The sequence below is a fragment of the Entelurus aequoreus genome, linkage group LG02 (genome assembly GCF_033978785.1).
Source record: "Entelurus aequoreus isolate RoL-2023_Sb linkage group LG02, RoL_Eaeq_v1.1, whole genome shotgun sequence".
Lineage (NCBI taxonomy): Eukaryota > Metazoa > Chordata > Actinopteri > Syngnathiformes > Syngnathidae > Entelurus > Entelurus aequoreus.
This window is the reverse complement of record NC_084732.1, coordinates 93,618,376-93,642,238: the sequence shown is the minus strand read 5'-3', so window position 1 is coordinate 93,642,238 and position 23,863 is coordinate 93,618,376. Positions and strand designations below refer to the sequence as shown.

General features: G+C 32.3%; 1 protein-coding gene across 4 annotated transcripts in view; it reads right to left on the bottom strand.

Annotated features, from left to right (window-relative positions):
- Positions 1–260: 260 nt before the first annotated feature.
- Positions 261–23,863, bottom strand: part of LOC133641460 (ephrin type-A receptor 6-like) — a 212,922-nt gene continuing 189,319 nt past the window's right edge. For 2 of the 4 annotated variants that reach the window (XM_062035201.1, XM_062035216.1), the window contains 8 exons: positions 19,979–20,049; positions 16,648–16,773; positions 13,897–14,082; positions 13,614–13,675; positions 10,810–11,265; positions 10,544–10,737; positions 7,997–8,146; positions 261–811 (listed from right to left, as the gene is read on the bottom strand). In XM_062035201.1, coding sequence (XP_061891185.1) covers positions 697–811; positions 7,997–8,146; positions 10,544–10,737; positions 10,810–11,265; positions 13,614–13,675; positions 13,897–14,082; positions 16,648–16,773; positions 19,979–20,049 — 1,360 coding nt within the window. In that variant the 3' untranslated portion in view covers positions 261–696. The remainder of the gene's footprint in view (positions 812–7,996; positions 8,147–10,543; positions 10,738–10,809; positions 11,266–13,613; positions 13,676–13,896; positions 14,083–16,647; positions 16,774–19,978; positions 20,050–23,863) is intronic. The other 2 variants (XM_062035204.1, XM_062035209.1) reach the window with 2 other exon arrangements.

The window sequence follows — 23,863 nt, the reverse complement described above, 5'->3', positions numbered from 1 at the left end:
ATATGGAGGTTTTTGTTTTATTAAGAATGTGCCACAGGTAGCTACAAAAATGAGCTACAGGCTCCTGGGCCGTACTTTGGACACCACACCGGTGTGGTGTGTAGCCCACATAAGCACCTGCTTGACAAACTCACCTGACAACACTCCATGTCCACAAAACGTGTCAGTCTCTTGAGTAACGGCTAAGAGGACGTTTCCATAGATACACACGTGTGTGTGTGTGTAGGGAGTCATTAAAAGGGAGTTAAAATAGAGTCGTTTATTAAGGAAGAGACATACACCTTTTACATGACTTCCAGTACAAGACGCACTTTAATACCATGGATGTGGATCTATAAAATCTTTTGACATTCAGTGGTCTTCAGTTCATTAATAGGATCGTATTTACCATTTTTGTCATGACACAACTCAATAAACCAGCCTCAAATTTGCTCTGAAAACACCACACGTTGCTCTGGTGTTGAGGTATCAGATTCAAGTGGATGAGAAGCTCGGAGAGAGCCGAGGCCTTCGCTGACCGCCACTTCAACCCACACACTCAATTCAAAGCTGGCCTAATGTTTGCTGAGCTAACGAGAGCCGGCTGAGGTCGGCGGCGGTCCGAAGACCGATGAGATGATGAGGGACCAGACGGCGGCTGGCTCTGGTCGTGTGACGCCCAACCCCCTAAACCCAGCAGTCTGCCCACGCGGTCCGTTACACTTGAAAGCCGCTCTGTTGGATGTGGTGGAACTGCAGGCGCAGGGATTGGATGCTGCTTATGATCCTCCTCTGGTGGCCGATCAGGCAGATCCCGATTCGCCGGATGTCGCTGAGGGAGAAAACAGTTTGAGTGGAATTGTTGGGAAAAACAGCAGCAGTCTTTGGGAGTATTTAACTCCTAAAGGTTCGGCAAACAAATGTAGCTCCTAAAGGTTCGGCGTGAAAATGTTCCCATAAGAAACATAAGACGTTGAAACAACGTTGAGAACTTGTTGAATTAGGTCCTGACGTCGAGCAAGTCAAACACAACGTTGAAACAACATGCTTTTTGACGACGTTAAATCAATATTGGGTCCTGACGTTGATTTGACCGTTGAATTTTGGTCATTTCCCAACCAATATTCCACAACACAAATACAACGTCGAAACAACATGCTGTTTGACGTTTATTCAATGATGGGTTCTGACGTTGAAGTGGTAGAAAATGGATGGATGGATGGATATTCTACAACATCTTTTTGACGACGTTTATTCAACGTCAGGTTGTGACGTTGATTTGACCATTGAATTTTGGTAATTTCCCAACAAATATTCTACAACACAAATACAACGTTGAAACAACATGCTTTTTGACGACGTTAAATCAATATTGGGTCCTGACGTTGATTTGACCGTTGAATTTTGGTCATTTCCCAACCAATATTCCACAACACAAATACAACGTCGAAACAACATGCTGTTTGACGTTTATTCAATGATGGGTTCTGACGTTGAAGTGGTAGAAAATGGATGGATGGATGGATATTGTACAACATCTTTTTGACGACGTTTATTCAACGTCAGGTTGTGACGTTGATTTGACCATTGAATTTTGGTAATTTCCCAACAAATATTCTACAACACAAATACAACGTTGAAACAACATGCTTTTTGACGACGTTAAATCAATATTGGGTCCTGACGTTGATTTGACCATTGAATTTTGGTCATTTCCCAACCAATATTCTACAACACAAATACAACGTTGAAACAACATGCTTTTTGACGACGTTAAATCAATGTTGGGTCCTGATGTTGATTTGACCGTAGAATTTTGGTCATTTCCCAACAAATATTCTACAACACAAATACAACGTTGAAACAACATGCTGTTTGACGTTTATTCAATGTTGGGTTCTGACGTTGAAGTGGTAGAAAATGGATGGATGGATGGATATTCTACAACATCTTTTTGACGACGTTTATTCAACGTCAGGTTGTGACATTGATTTGACCGTTGAATTTTGGTCATTTCCCAACCAATATTCTACAACACAAATACAGCATTGAAACAACATGCTTTTTGATGACGTTTAATCAATGTTGGGTTCTGATGTTGATTTGACCGTAGAATTTTGGTCATTTCCCAACAAATATTCCACAACACAAATACAACGTCGAAACAACAACGTTAAATCAATATTGGGTCCTGACGTTGATTTGACCGTTGAATTTTGGTCATTTCCCAACCAATATTCTACAACACAAATACAACGTTGAAACAACATGCTGTTTGACGTTTATTCAATGATGGGTTCTGACATTGAAGTGGTAGAAAATGGATGGATGGATGGATATTCTACAACATCTTTTTGACGACGTTTATTCAACGTCAGGTTGTGACATTGATTTGACCATTGAATTTTGGTCATTTCTCAACCAATATTCTACAACACAAATACAACGTTGAAACAACATGCTTTTTGACGACGTTAAATCAATATTGGGTCCTGACGTTGATTTGACCGTTGAATTTTGGTCATTTCCCAACAAATATTCCACAACACAAATACAACGTCGAAACAACAACGTTAAATCAATATTGGGTCCTGACGTTGATTTGACCGTTGAATTTTGGTCATTTCCCAACCAATATTCCACAACACAAATACAACGTCGAAACAACATGCTGTTTGACGTTTATTCAATGTTGGGTTCTGACGTTGAAGTGGTAGAAATTGGATGGATGGATGGATATTCTACAACATCTTTTTGACGACGTTTATTCAACGTCAGGTTGTGACATTGATTTGACCATTGAATTTTGGTCATTTCTCAACCAATATTCCACAACACAAATACAACGTCGAAACAACATGCTTTTTGACGACGTTAAATCAATATTGGGTCCTGACGTTGATTTGACCATTGAATTTTGGTCATTTCCCAACCAATATTCTACAACACAAATACAGCATTGAAACAACATGCTTTTTGATGACGTTTAATCAATGTTGGGTTCTGATGTTGATTTGACCGTAGAATTTTGGTCATTTCCCAACAAATATTCCACAACACAAATACAACGTCGAAACAACATGCTTTTTGACGACGTTAAATCAATATTTGGTCCTGACGTTGATTTGACCGTTGAATTTTGGTCATTTCCCAACCAATATTCTACAACAGAAATACACTGTTGAAACAACATGCTTTTTGATGACGTTTAATCAATGTTGGGTTCTGATGTTGATTTGACCGTTGAATTTTGGTCATTTCCCAACCAATATTCTGCAACACAAATACAACGTTGAAACAACATGCTGTTTGACGTTTATTCAATGTTGGGTTCTGACGTTAGAGTGGTAGAAAATGGATGGATGGATGGATATTCTACAACACATACCTGACGTTAAAACAACATCTTTTTGACGACGTTTATTCAATGCCGGGTTCTGACGTTGATTTGACAATTGAATTTTGGTCATTTCCCAACCAATATTCTACAAAACTAATACAACGTTGAAACAACATGCTTTTTGACTACGTTTAATCAACGTTGGGTTCTGATGTTTATTTGACCATTGAATTTTTGTAATTTCCCAACCTATATTTTACAACACATACTAGGGCTGCAACTAACAACTAATTTGATAATCGATTAATCTGTCGATTATTACTTCGATTAATCGATTAATAATCGGATAAAAGAGACACACTATATTTCTATCCTTTCCAGTAATTTATTGGTTGGAAAAAAACAGCATACTGGCACCATACTTATTTTGATTATTGTTTCTCAGCTTTTTGTAAATGTTGCAGTTTTGTAAATAAAGGTTTATAAAAAAAAAGTTAAAAATAAATAAATAAATAAATAAAAAGTAGCCTCTGCGCATGCACATAGCATAGATCCAATGAATCGATGACTGAATTAATCACCAACTATTTTTATAATCGATTGTAATCGATTTAATCGATTAGTTGTTGCAGCCCTAACACATACCTAACGTTGAAACAACATGCTTTTTGACGACGTTTATTCAATGTCAAGTTGTGACGTTGATTTGACCATTGAATTTTGGTCATTTCCCAACCATTATTCTACAAATCTAATACAACGTTGAAACAACATGCTTTTAGACGACGTTAAATCAATGTTGGGCTCTGACGTTGATTTGATCATTGAATTTTGGTCATTTTCCCAACCAACATTCTACAAATGTCATATAACGTTGAAACAACATGATTTTGACGACGTTTAATCAATGTCAGGTTGTGACGTTGATTTTAACATTGATTTTTGGTTATTTTCCAACCAATATTCTACAACACAAATACAACGTTGAAACAACATGCTTTTTGACAACATTTATTCAATGTCAGGTTCTGATGTTGATTTGACCATTGAATTTTGGTCATTTCCCAACCAACATTCTACAAAACTCATAACGTTGAAACAACATGCTTTTTACGACGTTCAATCAATGTCAGGTTGTGACATTGATTTTAATATTGATTTTTGGTTATTTTCCAACCAATATTCTACAACACAAATACAACTTTGAAACAACATGCTTTTTGACTACGTTGATTTGATCATTGAATTTTGGTAATTTCCCAACCAATATTCTACAACACATACCTAACATTGAATCAACATCTTTTTGACAACATTTATTCAACGTCAGGTTGTGACATTGATTTTAACATTGAATTTTGGTAATTTTCCAACCAACATTCTACAAATCTAATACAACGTTGAAACAACATGATTTTGACGACATTTAATCAATGTTGGGTTCTGATGTTGATTTGATCATTGAATTTTGGTCATTTCCCAACCAATATTCTACAACACAAATACAACGTTGAAACAACATGCTTTTTGACGACGTTTAATCAATGTCAGGTTGTGACTCTGATTTTAACATTGAATTTTGGTAATTTCCCAACCATTATTCTACAAATCTAATACAACGTTGAAACAACATGCTTTTAGACGACGTTAAATCAATGTTGGGCTTTGACGTTGATTTGATCATTGAATTTTGGTCATTTTCCCAACCAACATTCTACAAATGTCATATAACGTTGAAACAACATGCTTTTTGACAACATTTATTCAATGTCAGGTTCTGACGTTGATTTGACCGTTGAATTTTGGTCATTTCCCAACCAACATTCTACAAAACTCATAACGTTGAAACAACATGCTCTTTACGACGTTCAATCAATGTCAGGTTGTGACATTGATTTTAACATTGATTTTTGGTTATTTTCCAACCAATATTCTACAACACAAATACAACTTTGAAACAACATGCTTTTTGACTACGTTGATTTGATCATTGAATTTTGGTAATTTTCCAACCAATATTCTACAACACAAATACAACGTTGAAACAACATGCTTTTTGACAACGTTTATTCAATGTTGGGTTCAGACGGTGATTTGATCATTGAATTTTGGTCATTTTCCCAACCAATATTCTACAACACATACCTAACATTGAATCAACATCTTTTTGACAACCTGACGTTGATTTTAACATTGAATTTTGGTCATTTCCCAACCAATATTCTACAAATCTAATACAACGTTGAAACAACGTGCTTTTTGAGGACGTTTAATCAATGACAGGTTGTGACGTTGATTTGACCGTTGAATTTTGGTCATTTCCCGACCAATATTCTACAACACAAATACAACGTTGAAACAACATGCTTTTTGACGATGTTTATTCAATGTCAGGTTGTCAACAAGCCATACATTCAAAAGAGTTGAGTTATACTCTGCATTCACTTTTCTCCTTTTGAGACGGACATTTTAGGAAAATGAGGGTGCCAAAGAACGATGTGTTGGAAGAGGAAAAGAAGAAAAAAACGGCAGGTTTTTACGTTTTATTTGGGTCGAGGAGGAGGAGCCACAGTCACCCTTTACTGTGTACCTCTTGCTTGGCCCCAGTATAAACCATTTGCTTGCCTAACATAATTGCTATTGCGACATCCGGTGGACACATTTAGAACAGCAGCTTCTTTTTGTATTCTTAGCAAACTAATCTCGCATTAAACCTGTTTGCATACGTTTAAAGTGACCAATCAGAAAGGAGGGCCGTGGAACGTGGCGCGGGTCGAGAAAGACACATTGCCAACGCAAAATGAGTCCGCTTGCACGCCCAATGTGGGATTTAAAAAAAAATTGAGTCACCAACTTGTGGGATTTTTTGTTCCGCGGGATGAAACACGGACAGATGGACGAGTTTGTTACACGCAATGTTTAGCCAAATTTTTTTGGGGGTGAATTTTTGTTGGAAAACCAAATCATGCGAAAAAGTGGGGCGTACGAAACCCGAGGTGCCACAAACCAGCTCAAAGGGAAACATGCCGTTAGGGTCAGCATTAGTGCAACGATAAACGGTAATAATGATAACCACAGTTATTATTACCGTTTTTTAATTGGTGTGACGGAAAAACGGACTAACTTCCGCCAACCCGCTAGCTTAAATGCTAACATGAAAACAAGAGACATTAACATCTTTCCCCATTAAGAAAGGAAATACCCCAATCTCAATTGATATAAACACATTAATGTCTGAATAACTTATTGTTATGACTTTTATTAGTTATAATAAATTAAAACCGTTTATTGTTATGACTTTTATTAGTTATAATAAATTAAAACAGTTTATTGTTATGTCTTTTATTAGTTATAATAAATTAAAACACTTTATTGTTATGACTTTTATTAGTTATAATAAATTAAAACAGTTTATTGTTATGACTTTTATTAGTTATAATAAATTAAAACAGTTTATTGTTATGACTTTTATTAGTTAGAATAAATTAAAACAGTTTATTGTTATGTCTTTTATTAGTTATAATAAATTAAAACAGTTTATTGTCATGGCTTTTATTAGTTATAATGAATTAAAACAGTAGAGTAAATTGACAACAATCCCTGAGTGTGTGCTTTTATTGTCTACTTTTAAGTGTGTGTGGTATAAAACGAGTAAAACATCAACACAGATATTATTTTCCAAACATTTTTTTGTGCTTTTTGGAGGTAAAGGTTACAAAGAACAGTTAAAACATTGATAACTACTGTAAATTCCGGACTATATAACCTATAAAACGGTGCCGCTAATTTACAGATTTTTCTTTGCTGGCGACCATAATGCAAATAGTTAAAAATAAACAAAACAAGCAAACACACTGTAAAGGTGTGTTATTGTTTGTGCTATGGCGCCATCTTTTAGATGAGTTCGCTCACAGCAGGTGTTGCAACGTTTAGAGCTTTCAACCGGAAGTAGAAGTGCTGTTCCGTCTTCTCTTCGTCCACAGCGTTTCTACTAGTATGGATTCCTCATTCATAACTTTTACAATATAACTAAACCGTCCCATGTGTGATGTCTGTAAGAGTGTTTTCATGCATATTTGTACGTGCTATCGTACTGTTAGCATTAGCTAATACGCTAACATGTTTACAAATGTCTGTGTTAGTATTATCAACTTACGACGGCATTCTTTTTGTGTCATTCCAGTGTCACAAATTCCTCCGTAAATTCACCAAAACGTCACAGAGGAGTTATTGAGTCTGTTCAGCTGATTGGAGAGCTAGCTTGCGCAGCTCGTGGGTGCGTGACGACGACTTCTGTTTTGTTTGTTCAGCCGTTTTACTGCCGCGTCACAGACGCCGCTGGGAAACGATTAAGGTATGTAAATAAACATCTTTCTGCGTAAATAACTCATTTCGCAACGTATATATCTGCGACTTATAGTGCGGTGCGGCTTATATAAGGAAACAATTTTCTTTCTTCTAAAATTTAATGTACCGGTGCCCTCTGTAGTTCGGAAAATACATTCATTTATAAAATCGCAAGTTGATTAAATGTTTTGGAAAAACATTGCAAATTTTGCCAGTAACTTTCTGAAAAAGCTGCCGTGAATTCAGACATTTGAGGCCCCGACATTCACCAACAAAGTCCTAGAGGGACTGAGGAGTGCCAGGGTCTGGAACTTGGGACCGCTCACTCACTCTATGCTCATGGTGGCGATGGAATCCAGCGTGGTGTATCCTGCAGCAATGAAGTTGTTCTTGTATTGGCTCATCTTGATGGAGTCCAGCCAGTCTCCGATGGAGATGAAGAGCGGGTAGTCGGGCAAGTCGTCTGGAGACTCGGGGAAACTAAGACAGCAGAGGGATTAGAGAGCATGAATATTTCATATGCTATGGAGGACCACCCGTGATGGTGGGCATATTTAATAAGCTCATCAAATGCACGCTGCGGAAACACACCTAACACATTTCTGAAGGCGTTTTACTTTTTGCTTCCATGCTAGGAAGACATTTTAAAGTCCACATTAAGGATGACGAGTCAGTTGTTTGTCGTTCTTTTCCTCACTCTGACCACTTTTGGAGTATTACAAAGTGCTATTGTAGACATCTTCAGGCTAAACAATCAAATAATCCAAATTTTATTTTGAACGCCCTTACTTTAAGTTTTTTTTTTTTTTTTTTTTACACTTTTTTAACATTTATTTTTATTATATAAAAAAAGAACCACCCAGTGTGAATTAAAAAAATATATAAATTATGTGGAGCCAAATATAAATAGTTGGAATGATGAAAAAAAGTCAAATTTATGAGCTAAAAGTCATAATTATGAGATAAAAGTCAGAAATATGACATAATTATGAAATAAAAATGTAAATTATGTGATTAAACATCAAAATTATGATATAACATAATTGAAATTATGATGTAAAATAATTACAATTATGAGATAAAATAATTAAAATTATGAGAAAAAATTGCCTTTTTTTAATTTATTTTTTTACACTTTTTTATTTTTGACTAAATTGGGGCCCGAAGCAGAATTTTATGTTGAGACCCCGCCCACCTTTCTTTAATTAATGACACATTTATTTATTTGATTTATTTATTACAATTTTAAATGTTTTATTTAATTACATTAAATTATTTATACATTTAAGTAATATTTAAATACTTTTTTTATCTCATAATTGTACAATTTCCTCTCATAATTGAATTACCATAGGGATATATATTTTTTTATTAGCTATACGTAGGAAGTCAAAATTATTATATATGAAATATATATATATATATATATATATATATATATATATATATATATATATATATATATATATATATATATATATATATATATATATATATATATATATATATATATATATATATATATATGTATGTTTTACACTTTTTTCTGTATTTATTTGTGTGGCCAAAAAATAATTAAGTTTGACACCCTATTAAAAAATGAAAAAAATGTCAATGCTATTTTATGTATGTACCGGGCTACCAGGCTAAATTAAAATTAAAATGTATTTTTATTATATAAAAAAGGAAGCACCCTGTGTGAATTAAAAAAAATTAAAAAAAATTATGTGGAGCAGAATTTTATTTTGATCCCCCTTTTAATTAATGAGCACAGTTAAAATTGGGCACCGATGCAAAATTGTATTTTGAGCCAACCAGAAGGAACTAAAAAATGTTTTATGTAAGTGAGGCATTAAAAAAAATTATTAATTAGCATGACTTTTTTCTTTCTTTCTTTTTTTTTTAATTTACACTTTTTTATTTATATGCAGCGCCATCCTTGGCCAAATATGGGCCCTAAGCAGAATTGTATTTTGAACCCGTTACCCATCTTTATTCATTTATTAATTTTTTATTTCATTCATGTCCAGGGTTAAATTGGGGCCCCAAGCAAAATTTAATTTTGAACCCCTAGAATAATTATTTAAAAAAAGTTTTATTTATGTGAAGCAAAATATTTAAATTTTAAATAAAACAATTATTTTGAGCCTCCACATTAATTAATTTTATAAATGTATTTAATTTAAATTTAAATTTTTTTTACACTTTTTTATTTTTGTGCTAAATTGGGGCCTGAAGCAGGATTTAATTTTAAGCCCCCCGCCCACCTTTCTTTATTTATATATATTTGTTTACACTTTTTTATGTATTTAATTGTGTGCCCTAAAAATAATTAAGTTTGACACCCACTTAAAAAAGCATATATTTTTTAATGCTTTTTTAATGTATGTATAGGGCCAGTGCTGGCGAAATTGGAGCCCTATGCAAAATGTCATTGTGAGCCGTACAATTATTATTTATTTATTTTTTGGACTTTTTTTTTTTTAATTTAAAGCAGAATTTTATTTTGAGCCCCCCCCCCTCCTAATTATTTTATTTATCTATTTTTTAAAATTGGTTGCCTTAAGCAGAATTCTATTAAATGTATTTTTACACATTTTTAATCATGTGCAGGCCTACCATTGGCGGAATTTGTTTCTTTCTTATTAATGTGGAACAATTTTTATACTTTTTTTTAAAACCAACCTCAAATTTAATTTGACAAATGTTGTGTAATAATAACATTTCCTAACACCCTCAACCAGGATTCAAACCTAGTAGTCCTGCTTACAAGCCCTCTGCCAGAGATTTTGTGAAGCTATGGTGAAATTGACCACACTATTATGGTCAGTGATGGAGCAGGAGGGGGCTAGGAAGACATGAAGTGTGCGTACTTACCTGTTTGTGTCATTGACCAGGGTGAGAAGACCGCTGGGGTTGATGATGAGTTTGTCCAGGAAACAAAGCACGTTGTTGAATCGCGGCCGCTGACTGGGCTCCTTCTGCCAGCAGTGCAACATGAGCTGGTGCAGAGTGACGGGACAACCCATGGGCGCAGGTAACCGATACCCTTCCTCCATAGATAGAACCACCTGAGAGCAATCGGGAAAAATATGAAAAGGCGTGGGCGTGTGCGCGGCGTCCGTCTAATTAGCATAACTTACGTCTTGATTGGACATCTCCCAGTAAGGCCTCTCGCCGTACGACGTGACCTCCCACATGACGATGCCGTAACTCCACACGTCGCTGGCCGAGGAGAACTTCCCGTACGCGATGGCCTCGGGTGCCGTCCAGCGTATGGGTATCTTCCCCCCCTGGCGGTCAGAGTAAAACTGAATCATCTTTAAGGATGCAGAACTGGAGGACGGGCGTTCGTCGTGCGGGCGGCGCCGATGAAAACCCACATTTACTGTCGCCGTGTACGCCGCCTCCGCGTCCTCGCCCATGACCCGGGACATGCCGAAGTCCGACACCTTGCACACCAGGTTTTGGTCCACCAAGATGTTGCGGGCCGCCAGGTCTCTGTGGACGTAGCCCATCTCGGAGAGGTAGGCCATGCCCGCCGCCACGCCGCGCATCATGCCCACCAGCTGCAGCACCGTGAACTGGCCGTCACGCGTCTGCGGGGGAACATTTCAACGTTACGCAGGAAATTGTACTGTAAACTATATATTTTTACTAACACACTTTGATGGGTGAGTTAAATAAATAAATGCATCACACTGCCACACCGGTTAATAAAATAAATAAGTCAATAATCATTTAAATAATTAATTAAATGCGAAATATTTAATTAAAACAGTAATTCATTTTTTACAGATTTTTAATCCATATTAATATGTGAAAATTTTAAAAAATAAACAAATGTCATTTTACATTAAAGTAATTAATGACACGTTTATTTATTTGATTTATTTATTTGAATTTCAAATGTTTTATTTAATTAAATTAAATTATTTATAGATTTAAGTAATATTTAAAAACAATATATATATATATATATATATATATATATATATATATATATATATATATATATATATATATATATATATATATATATATATATATATATATATATATACATACAGTATATATATATAATAGTTTTTATATATAATCATTTTGACTTCCTATGTATCGCTAATAAAAAAATATCAATTATGAGATGAAAATGTACAATTATGAGATAAAAAAGTCGAAATTATGAATAAATAGTCAACATTATGAGATCAATAGTCTAAACTATGAGATAAGAGAGTCGAAATTATTGGATAAAAAGTCATAATTATGAGATAACTAGTTACAATTATGAGATGAAACGTCTTAATCATGAGATAAACATTTAAAATTATGAGTTAAGACAGTCATGATTTTGAGATAAAACGTCTTAATTATGAGATAAAAATGTTAAATTATGAGTTAAGAAAGTCATGATTATGAGATATAACGTCTTAATTATGAGATAAAAAGTCAAAATAATGAGTCAAGAAAGTCATGATTCTGAGATAAAAAGTTGTAATTATGATAAAAATTATGAGTTAAGAAAATCAATTATGAGATAGAAAGTCATAATTATGAGATAAAAGTCATGATTATGATAAAAAGTCCAAATTATGAGTTAAGAAAGTCAATTATGAGATAAAAAGGCATAGTTATGAAATAGAAAGTCATAATTATGAGATAACTAGTTAAAATTATGAGATAAAAATGTAAAATTATGAGTTAAAGTCATGATTCTTAGATAAAACGTCTTAATTATGAGATAAAAATGTAAAATTATGAGTTAAGAAAGTCATGATTCTGAGATAAAAAGTTGTAAGTATGAGATAAAAAGTCAAAATTATGAGTCAATTATGAGATAAAAAAGGCGTAATTATGAGATCGAAAGTCATAATTATGAGATAAAAGTCATGATTATGATAAAAAAAAGTCAAAATTATGAGTTAAGAAAGTCAATTATGAGATAAAAAGGCATAATTATGAAATAGAAAGTCATAATTATGAGATAACTAGTTAAAATTATGAGATGAAACGTCTTAATTATGAGATAAAAATGTAAAATTATGAGTTAAAGTCATGATTCTTAGATAAAACGTCTTAATTATGAGATAAAAATGTAAAATTATGAGTTAAGAAAGTCATGATTCTGAGATAAAAAGTTATAAGTATGAGATAAAAAGTCTAAATTATGAGTTAAGAAAGTCAATTATGAGATAAAAAGGCGTAATTATGAGATCGAAAGTCATAATTATGAGATAAAAGTCATGATTATGATAAAAAAAAGTCCAAATTATGAGTTAAGAAAGTCAATTATGAGATAAAAAGGCGTAATTATGAAATAGAAAGTCATAGTTATGAGATAGAAAGTTGTAATTATGAGATAAAAGTCATGATTATGATAAAAAGTCCAAATTATGAGTTAAGAAAGTCATTTATGAGATAGAAAGTCATAATTATAAGATACAAGTCATAACTATGAGATAAAAAGTCTTAATTATGAGATTAAAAAAAGTAATCATTATAAGCTAAAAGTTATGATTATGATAAAAACTCAAAATGATATGTTAAGAAAGTCAATTATGAGATAGAAAGTCACAATTATGAGATAGGAAGACGAAATTAAGAAAGTGAAAATTATGAGATAAAAAGTCAAGTTTTTCTCACATTTGTAATAATTAAAGTCGTAATTATAAATTAAAAAAAAGTTGTAAACATGAGATAGAAATATAAACATGTGAAATGATAATTATGAGTTTTTGTCTCAGAATTTCGACTTGTTATCTTTTTAGGTCATATTCATGACTTACCATTTGTTTTGTTTTTTTGTTTGTTTTTAGTGTAGGAAACAGGCTTCCGTTATTATCAGATTTCAAGTTGACAAAAGCGAGAAACGCTGCGACACAAATGGACAAGGAGGTATGATGATGATGATGATGATGATGATGAGGTCATGATGTGTTCAAACCCGTAGGAAAGAATCCAGCGCTCCATTTGCCATGTACTCCACCACTATCATCACAGGCCTGCCTGGGGACACACATGAGTCAGTGAAGGCAGCACGCACACACACACACACACACACACACACACACACACACACACACACACACACACACACACACACACACACACACACACACACACACACACACACACACACACACACACACACACACACACACACACACACACACACACACACACACACACACACACACACACACACACACACACACACAGCATCTTACTCTTGGTGACCACTCCTTCCAGCCTGATGATGTTTGGGCTGTTAAACTGTCCCATGATGGATGCTTCACGTAAAAAGTCTCTCCTCTGCTGCTCCATGTATCCTCCCTTCAGGGTCTTTATGGCCACCGCCATGTCCAGCCTGGACGGTGTGCGGAGACGACCGCTACACACCTCGCCAAATTCACCTGCATGGGAGACACATGCAGTATACATGTAAACAAACAGTATACATATGTAAACATACAGTATACACACATACAGTATACACATGTACACATACAGTATAGACATACGGTACACACATGTACACATGCAGTATACACATGTACACTTACAGTATAGACATACAGTACACACATGCACACATACAGTATACACATGTACACATACAGTATAGACATACAGTACACACATGTACACATGCAGTATACACGTGTACACATTTAGTATACACTTGCAGACACTTCTTGCAGTTTTTATTCCATGAAAACTAAAGTATTTCTAAAGTTTATACATAAAATAACAATACACATAATAAATAATAATAATAATAATCTGTTATTTGTGGTATACTACTGATGACTGTTGATTTTTTTTTTCAAAATTATGAGAATGTCAAATTTCCAACAAAACAGTCTAAATTATGAGATAATAAACAGTCAAAATTTGAGTTTAAAAGTCAAAATGATGTAATAAAAAGTAGAAATGATGAGCTAAAAAGTAAAAATTATGAGATAAGTCATAACTATGAGCTAAGAATGAAATTATTAACTAAAAAGTCATGATTGTAAGATAAAAAGCAAAAACATAAAAAGTTGAAATGATAAAATAAGGTCGAAATTATGAAATAAAAGTCAAAATTATGAGATGAAAAGTCAAAATTATGAAATAAAAATCCGAATTAGGAGATGAAAAGTCAAAATTATGTAATAAAAAGTAGAAATTATGAGCTAACAAGTTAAAATGATGAGATAAGTCATAATTATGAGCTAAAAAGGAAATCATTAACTAAAAAGTCATGATTGTAAGAGAAAAAGTAAAAATATAAAAAGTAAAAATTATCAAACAAGGTCGAAATTATGAAATAAAAGTCAAAATTATGAGATGAATAGTCAATGAAATAAAAATCTGAATTAGGGGATGAAAAATCTAAATTATTATATGAAAAATTTCGAAATTATTAACTAAAAAGTCATGATTATAAGATAAAAAGTTAAAATATAAAACGTTGAAATGATAAAATAAGGTCGAAATTATGAAATAAAAGTCAAAATTATGAGATGAAAAGTCAAAACTATGAAATAAAAATCCGAATTAGGAGATGAAAAGTCAAAATGATGTAATAAAAAGTAGAAATTATGAGCTAACAAGTTAAAATGATGAGATAAGTCATAATTGTGAGCTGAAAATGAAATTATTAACTAAAAAGTCATGATGGTAAGAGAAAAAGTAAAAATATAAAAAGTTGAAATTATAAAACAAGATCAAAATTATGAAATAAAAGTCAAAATTATGATATAAAAAAATCTAAATTGTAAAATGAGAAAAACATAATTATGATATAAAAAGTCGAAATTATGAGATAAAAATGTCGAAATTATTAACTAAAAAGTCATGATTATAAGATAAAAAGTTAAAATATAAAAAGTTGAAATTATGAAATAAAGTCGAAATTATACATAACGTAACAATACACATAATAAATAATAACAATAATTTGTTATTTGTGGTATACTATTGCTGTCTGTTGATTTTTTTTCTTTTTCAAAATTAGGAGAAAGTCAAAATTCCGACAAAAAAGTCTAAATTATGAGATAAAAAAAAGTCGAAATTTGACTTTAAAAGTCAAAGTTATGTAACAACAAGTAGAAATTATGAGATAAAAAGATAAAATTATGAGATAAAAAGTCAGAACTATGAAATAAAAATCAGAATTAGGAGATTAAAAGTCAAAATTATGATACAAAAAATCTAAATTATAAAATGAGAAAAACATAATTATGAGATAAAAATGTTCGAAATTATTAAGTAGAAAGTCATGATTATAAGATAAAAAGTTAAAATTAAAAAAGTTGAAATTATGAAATAAAATCGAAATTATACATAACATATCAAATACACATAGTAAATAATAATAATAATAATTTGTTGTTTGTGGTACACTACTGATAAAAAAGAGATTTAAAAAAGTACAAATTATGAGCTAAAAGTCAGAATCATGACATAAAAAGTTTAAATTTTAAAAACAGAAAGTCGAAATTGTGAAATAAAAATTTACATTATGAGATTGAACATCGAAATTATGAGATCAAATATTTAAAATTATGAGATAAGAAGTCGAAATTATGAAATATTAAGTCAAATTATGAAATATTAAGTCAAATTATGAAATATTAAGTCAAATTATGAATTAACAGTTGAAATGATGTAATAAAAAGTCAAATTATGAATTAACAGTCAAAATTATGTAATAAAAAGTCAAATTATGAATTAACTGTCGAAATTATGTAATAAAAAGTCAAATTATGAGGTAAAAAGTACACTACTGCTGACAGTTGACTGACTTTGTCTCCAAAAAGAGCAGTCAGTGGACATACTCTGAAGTTTCATGTTAAAAACATTTACAAACTGTGTCCAGCAGAGGGCGCCAGAGTCACAGAAACCTTTATTTCCCTGCTGGTGAACACTCTTTGAAACATCACAGGCCTTCATGTTAGTGCTGTTTCCAACAGAAGAATATTGACATTTACCTGAGCCAATCACCCTGTCGATGCAAATAGAGGAGGGGTCTATCTCTCTCGCAAACTCCTCCACAGCCTGAGTGGGGTCCTCGTACGTGTCGGGGTCCACGTACGTCTTTATCCCAGAGAAAGGAACTGGTGGGAGGAGATGAGATTGCCCTTAAATGTCTGTGACAATTATCATCACTGGCGAGTGGACTGTGCAGTTAGTCCAAGAAGTGGTGTAAAAAGTAGTGTAAAGATGCAAAGGAGTGAGACCTCCTCCCCTCGTTAGCAGAGAAGTATTGTGTCTGCAGCCCTGGAATAGACGTGCATGAAGCTTAACGAGGAGCATGTAAAAATACTTGCTAGTGTAAAATGTTAAGACAGTTGGCTGCCTTGCCAGAGCTTAAAATACTTTTTAAAAGTACATTTTAACTTTCCTGTCTGAATGATTTATGTGCTGTCAAACAAGGGAAGGTTCTAGTTGGACTTGGAGACACACCTGGGAACCACAAGAGCTGGGAAACTTTTTTACCTCCCATATCTTGGCCGTATTATTCTGAAACGATATCAGCACCAATCGTACGATACTTTTAATTTTTTTTTGCGTGGAATATATATATATATATATATATAAAAAAAAGGTTAGAACAAGTGACATGACTCAGAGAACAATGGCAGGTATGACAAACACTAACACATGACAGACTTATACAGTCTTTCAATTGAAGTGGGGTGGTAATTTCATTTTGGCGACAGCGAGTGGTCACAATCATTCCTTAAGTTAATGATGCAGACACGTTTGTTTAATCATTTAGATAATGAATCAAATGGGAAATATTTCAACAGTAAATCATTATTACAATTTAAATAGTAAAATATTTATTTAAATATTAATAAGTGAAATTATTTTAAATTAAATAAATGTCATTTTACATTAAAGTAATTAATGACACATTTATTTGTTTGATTTATTTTATTTTAAATATTTTAATTTCATTTAATTAATTACACATTAAAGTAATATTTAAAAATATATTTATATATATTATATATATTAACTATGTATGATAATTTTGACTTTCTATGTATCTCTATTTAAAAAAAAATATCCCTATGGTAAGTCAAGTATGCGATGAAAATTTTAAATAATGAGATAAAAAGTACTTTTAATTCTTTCTAGCGTGGAATATATATATATATATATATATATATATATATATATATATATATATATATATATATATATATATATATATATATATATATATATATATATATATATATATACACATATATATATATACACATATATATATATATACATATATATATATATATATATATATATATATATATATATATATATATATATATATATATATATATATATATATATATATATATATATATATATATATATATATATATATATATATATATATATATATATATATATATATATATATATATATATATATATATATATATATATATATATATATATATATATATATATATATATATATATATATATATATATATATATATATATATATATATATATATATATATATATAAAGGTTTGATCAAGTGACATGACTCAGAGAAAAATGGTTGGTGTGACAAACACTAACACATGACAGACTTATGCAGTCTTTAAATTGAAGTGGGGTGGTAATTTCATTTTGATCACAATCATTTATTAGGTTAAACTCAGTAATTTTAATGATGCGGATACGTCTGCTACTGGATATTTTCTAAGTCATGGGTGTCCAAAGTGTGGCCTGGGGGCCATTTTTGGCCCAGAGCTCGTTTTTTATTGGCCCTCAACAGATGGTAAAAATAAAGCGGATTCATTATTGTGTTTTAATTTTTTATTTCTTATTTGTTTATTGGAAGCAGAATTTAAATTTTGAGGCCCCCCCCCTCATTATTAGTAACACTTTTTTAAATTATGTACAGGGCTGCTTCTGGTTAAGTTGGGGGGCCCTAAGCAGAATTTAATAATTTGGGTAGCCCCCATTAACTTTTATTCCTGCATATATATATATATATATATATATATATATATATATATATATATATATATATATATATATATATATATATATATATATGTATATATATATATATCATTTGATGCATGTTTTAGGTAGGTATTGATGATGATGCAGACACGTTTGTTACTGGACACTTTCAAGTACGCTTCTGCCTTGGAGGTTTAGTATCCCCAGGCGGGATTGTTTTTTATTGGCCCTCCACAGATTGTAAAAATAAAGTGGATTCATTATTTATTTTCTATTTATTTAATTTTTTGTATTTCTTTTAATGGAAGCAAAATTTAATTTTGAATTTACCCATAATTGACATGTTTTTTTTTGCGTTACACGTGTTCATTTATGTGCAGGGCTGGACTTTGCTAAGTTGGAGTCCTAAGCAGAATTTAATATTTTGGGCCACCCCTTATTAACTTTTTTATTCATAGTTTTTTGTTTTTTTTTTACACTTTTTTATTGTCTACCCGAAGCAGGATTTTATTTTGAAAGCCGCAACATTTATTCATGTGAAACAATTTTTTTATTACTTGTTTAATTCAACTTGAATTTAATTTGATGCATGTTTTGTACGAAAACAAATTCATGGGAAATGTGTACTTTGAATTGTTAGTACAAAATCAATTCAATGACGCGGACACGTTTGTTACTGGATGTTTTCTAGTATGTTTCTGCCTTGGAGACATTGTATCTCTAAGTCAGGGGGGTCTAAAGTGCGGCGCGGGTGCCATTTTTGGGCCGTAGCTGGTTGTTTAATAGCCCTCATTTAAAAAATGTTTTTTAATTTAATTTATTGGAAGCAGAATTTATTTCCGAACCCCTCTCATTATTCTTCTTCTTTTTTTTTTTTTTACACTTTTTTAATTATGTGCAGGGCTGCCCTTGGCTAAATTGATTACCAGAAGCAGAATTTTTTTATGACCCTTCGTAACATTTCTTTTCACACTTTTTTGATTTATGTAAATTTGTATTACTTTTTTAATCAAACTTCAATTCAATTTGATGCATGATTTTCATGGGAAATTCTTAACATTCTAAGTACAAAATACATTCAATGACGCAGACACGTTTGTTACTGGACATTTTCTAGTACGTTTCAGCCTTGGAATTTTAGTATTTCTAAGGTTGGGTGTCCAAATTGTGGCCCGGGGGCCATTGTCGGCCCGCAACATGTTTTTAATTGGCCCTCGACAGATTGTAAGAACAAAGTTGATTCATGATCATTGAGATCTGTTATTAGATTGTATGCTAATATAACGCAAAGCTAAAAAGCTAAAAGTCCATTCAAACAGAAACATTACCATGTCCACTACGGAAGCGTGTCCTCCTCTTCTCCTCGGACTTCATCCTGGCTTTGATGTACCCCTGACACCTGTGAAGGTGAACATCTTTGTTAAATATCGGAACATCTTTATTAAATATAGATTTCTGACAATATAAAAGCATAACCGTGGTGACAGGATGTGACTGAGGCAGCAATAGTAATTAATAATGTGTTTATTCACAAATAATTGACCTTAGTTATCCTTTGCCTCATTTCAATCACATGAAAAGCATTGAAAATAATTGTATTCATTAACTATTTGTTATTATAAATATTAATACAATTATTAATAATTATTAATTTTATTTATTATAATTATTAATAAATATTAGTCTTAGTTAGTTATAACAAATAAAATACTGTTGGAAAGACAAAACATTCTAAAAAACAAACAAAACGTTTTCACATTGTTATTATGGTTATTGTGTGGAGAATTTTGAGGAAAAAAAAGAAACTATTCCAGTTTAGAATAAGGCCGTTTGTGCTCTGCCATGCCCAATCAAGTGTGATTTATTAGTTTTTTATTTTTAATACATTTGCAACAAATTCTAAAAAAACCCAAAAACGTTTTCACATTATTATTATGGGTTATTGTGCGGAGAATTTTGAGAGAGAAAAATGAATTTATTCCAGTTTAGAATAAGGCAGTTTGTGCTCAGCCATGCACAGTCAAGTGTTATTTCATGTGATTTCTTAGTTTTTTATTTTTAATAAATTTGCAACAAATTCTAAAAAAAATAAAATGTTTTCACATGATTATTATGGGTTATTGTGTGGAGAATTTTGAGAGAGAAAAAAATAATATATTCCAGTTTAGAATAAGGCCGTTTGTGCTCTGCCATGCACAGTCAAGTGTGATTTCATGTGATCTCTTAGTTTTTGATTTTTAATACATTTGCAACAAATTCTAAAAAAAAAAAAAAAATGTTTTCACATTACTATTATGGGTTATTGTGTGGAGAATTTTGAGAGAAAAAAATGAATTTATTCCAGTTTAGAATAAGGCCGTTTGTGCTCTGCCATGCACAGTCAAGTGTTATTTCATGTGATCTCTTAGTTTTTTATTTTTAATAAATTTGCCAAAAAATTATTTAAAAAAACAAACGTTTTCACATTGTTATTATGGGTTATTGTGTGTAGAATTTTGAGGACAACAAATAATTTATTCCAGTTTAGAGTAAGGCTGCTTGTGCTCTGCCATGCACAGTCAAGTGTGATTTCATGTGATTTCTTAGTTTTTTTTATTTTTAATAAATTTGCAAAAAATTATTTAAAAAACCCCAAAACATTTTCACCTTGTTATTATGAGTTATTGTGTGGAGAATTTTGAGGACAAATATGAATTTATTCCAGTTTAAAGTAAGGCTGCTTCAGCTCTGCCATGTCAAGTGTGATTTCATGTGATTTCTTAGTTTTTTATTTTTAATACATTTGCTAAAAATTCTAAAAAAAAAAACCAATCGTTTTTACATTGTTATTAAGTGGAGAATTTTGAGGACAAAAATTAATTTATTTGATTGTGGAATAAGAATGTAACATAATAAAATGTGGAAAAAGCGAATATTTTCCGAATACACTGTATTGTACTGGTTTTGAATTAATCCTTGCATTTGTCAGTCTGTGGCCCTCAGTGGAAAAAAGTTTGGGCTCCCCTGCGTTGGAGGAACTCTCACGACTCATTATTGGGACACAACAAACACGTTTATTAAGGGCAATACAATTTTCATATTGTTTTATCAAACTTTTTACGTTTCCACCTATGACATTAATTGGGGGCGAACATTTTTTTTTTGTGCAAAATTACACATTTGACATCGTTTTTCAAATCTTCCTGACTCAACTCCGACCAGGGATTGAACCCGGTATCTTCGACGTACAAGCTGCGCGCCACAGGGAACAGTCAAGAAAAATCGGCCTTATTTTCCTATCAGTGTTGGAGCAGGAAGGGGCTAGGAACAGGTTTGCTGTAAAATTCCATAGTTCATTCTTTGACATTTTCCGTGTAATAATAATAATAATAATACTAATAATAATCACTATTAAAAAAACTATTACTCAATCATGTAAAAACATGACTATTTTTGTACTTTAAGTGTAAATCTAAATGACAACCGGATACAAATTAGAAATGAATAAAAAACAACAAGGAAAATAATAATAATATTAACAATTATACATTTAGATAACAAAAGCAATGTGAAAAATTGTATTCCATTTTTTTCTTTTTTTAACTTTTTACACTTATTTTTTTACCAACATGTTCTTTTTGTGTCATGAATCAAATGTCATAAAAGGCCATTTAATTAAATACAAACATCCTCACATTTATTGGTGCAATACATCAATTTTGACCAACATTTTAAGTCGAAGCATATTTTGTCCATGATAGTATTTTTATGATTGTAAGAAGCCAAAATCAAGATTAAAATAGTATTAATTTCCCAGTACAGGCCCTTCCACATATTGATGCATTCATTTCCATTGATTTATTTTGGACTTGAGAACAAACGCCAAATTAAACCTTTAAAAATGAAACGAAACTATCAAATGTTTCGCAGGCATTTTCCCTGCTTTGTCCCGCTAATGAAAATACTTTGTGAAACCGGAAGCTCACTGATGTCAAAAATGGGAGCTGATGGAAGGGATCAAACGGTCGCTCTGTGAATTACATGCTGAGTAATTAAGCAAAACATTTGTTCAGCCTCTTGGAAAATAACAATGCTTGCTTGCTTGGCGGCAAAGAAAAAAAAAAAGTCTATTAGCAGACTCCTGGTTGTGTGTGTGTGTGTGTGTTCTTGTATGTCTACCCTTCTTAAAACATCAAGAAGGAAAAGTAGCTTCCATATGAGGAGGTGTGAACAAGTGATGACATAAATCATGGTCCCAATACAAAAAAAACATTGCATCTAATAGAGAATGACTCATTTGCACCCCTGGTGGTGAAATATGTCAAAATGAGGGTGGTCACAAAAAGGAGGGATATTTCAAAGTGACTGTGTGTCGGTTTTTAACATATGAAATAACAAGTGTGTGTAAAAATTTGAAGTGCTCCCGCTCTGGCCAACATATGTAATAGCAAGTGTTTGTAAGGAATTGAAATGCGCCCCCACTGGCCAAAGTTAATAAAACAAATAAAATAAATATTAGGGATGTCCGATAATATCGGACTGCCGATATTATCGGCCGATAAATGCTTTAAAATGTAATATCGGAAATTATCGGTATCGGTTTCAGAAAGTAAAATGTATGACTTTTTAAAACGACGCTGTGTACACGGGCGTAGGGAGAAGTACAGAGCGCCAATAAACCTTAAAGGCACTGATTTTCACACACACAAGTGAATGAAATGCATACTTGGTCAACAGCCATACAGGTCACACTGAGGGTAGCCGTATAAACAACTTTAACACTGTTACAAATATGCGCCACACTGTGAACCCACACCAAACAAGAATGACAAACACATTTCGGGGAGAACATCCGCACCGTGACACAACATAAACACAACAGAACAAATACCCAGAACCCCTTGCAGCACTAACTCTTCCGGGACGATACAATATACACCCCCCCGCTACCCTCTACCCCCCCAACTCCTCATGCATGTCCCAAATTCCAAGCTGCTGCTTTGAGGCATGTTAAAAAAAAAAAAATGCACTTTGTGACTTCAATAATAAATATGGCAGTGCCATGTTGGCATTTTTTTCCCCATAACTTGAGTTGATTTATTTGTTACATTGTTTAATGCATCCAGCGGGGCATCACAACAAAATTAGTTATAATAATGTGTTAATTCCACGACTGTATATATCTGTATCGGTTGATATCGGTATCGGTAATTAAGAGTTGGACAATATCGGAA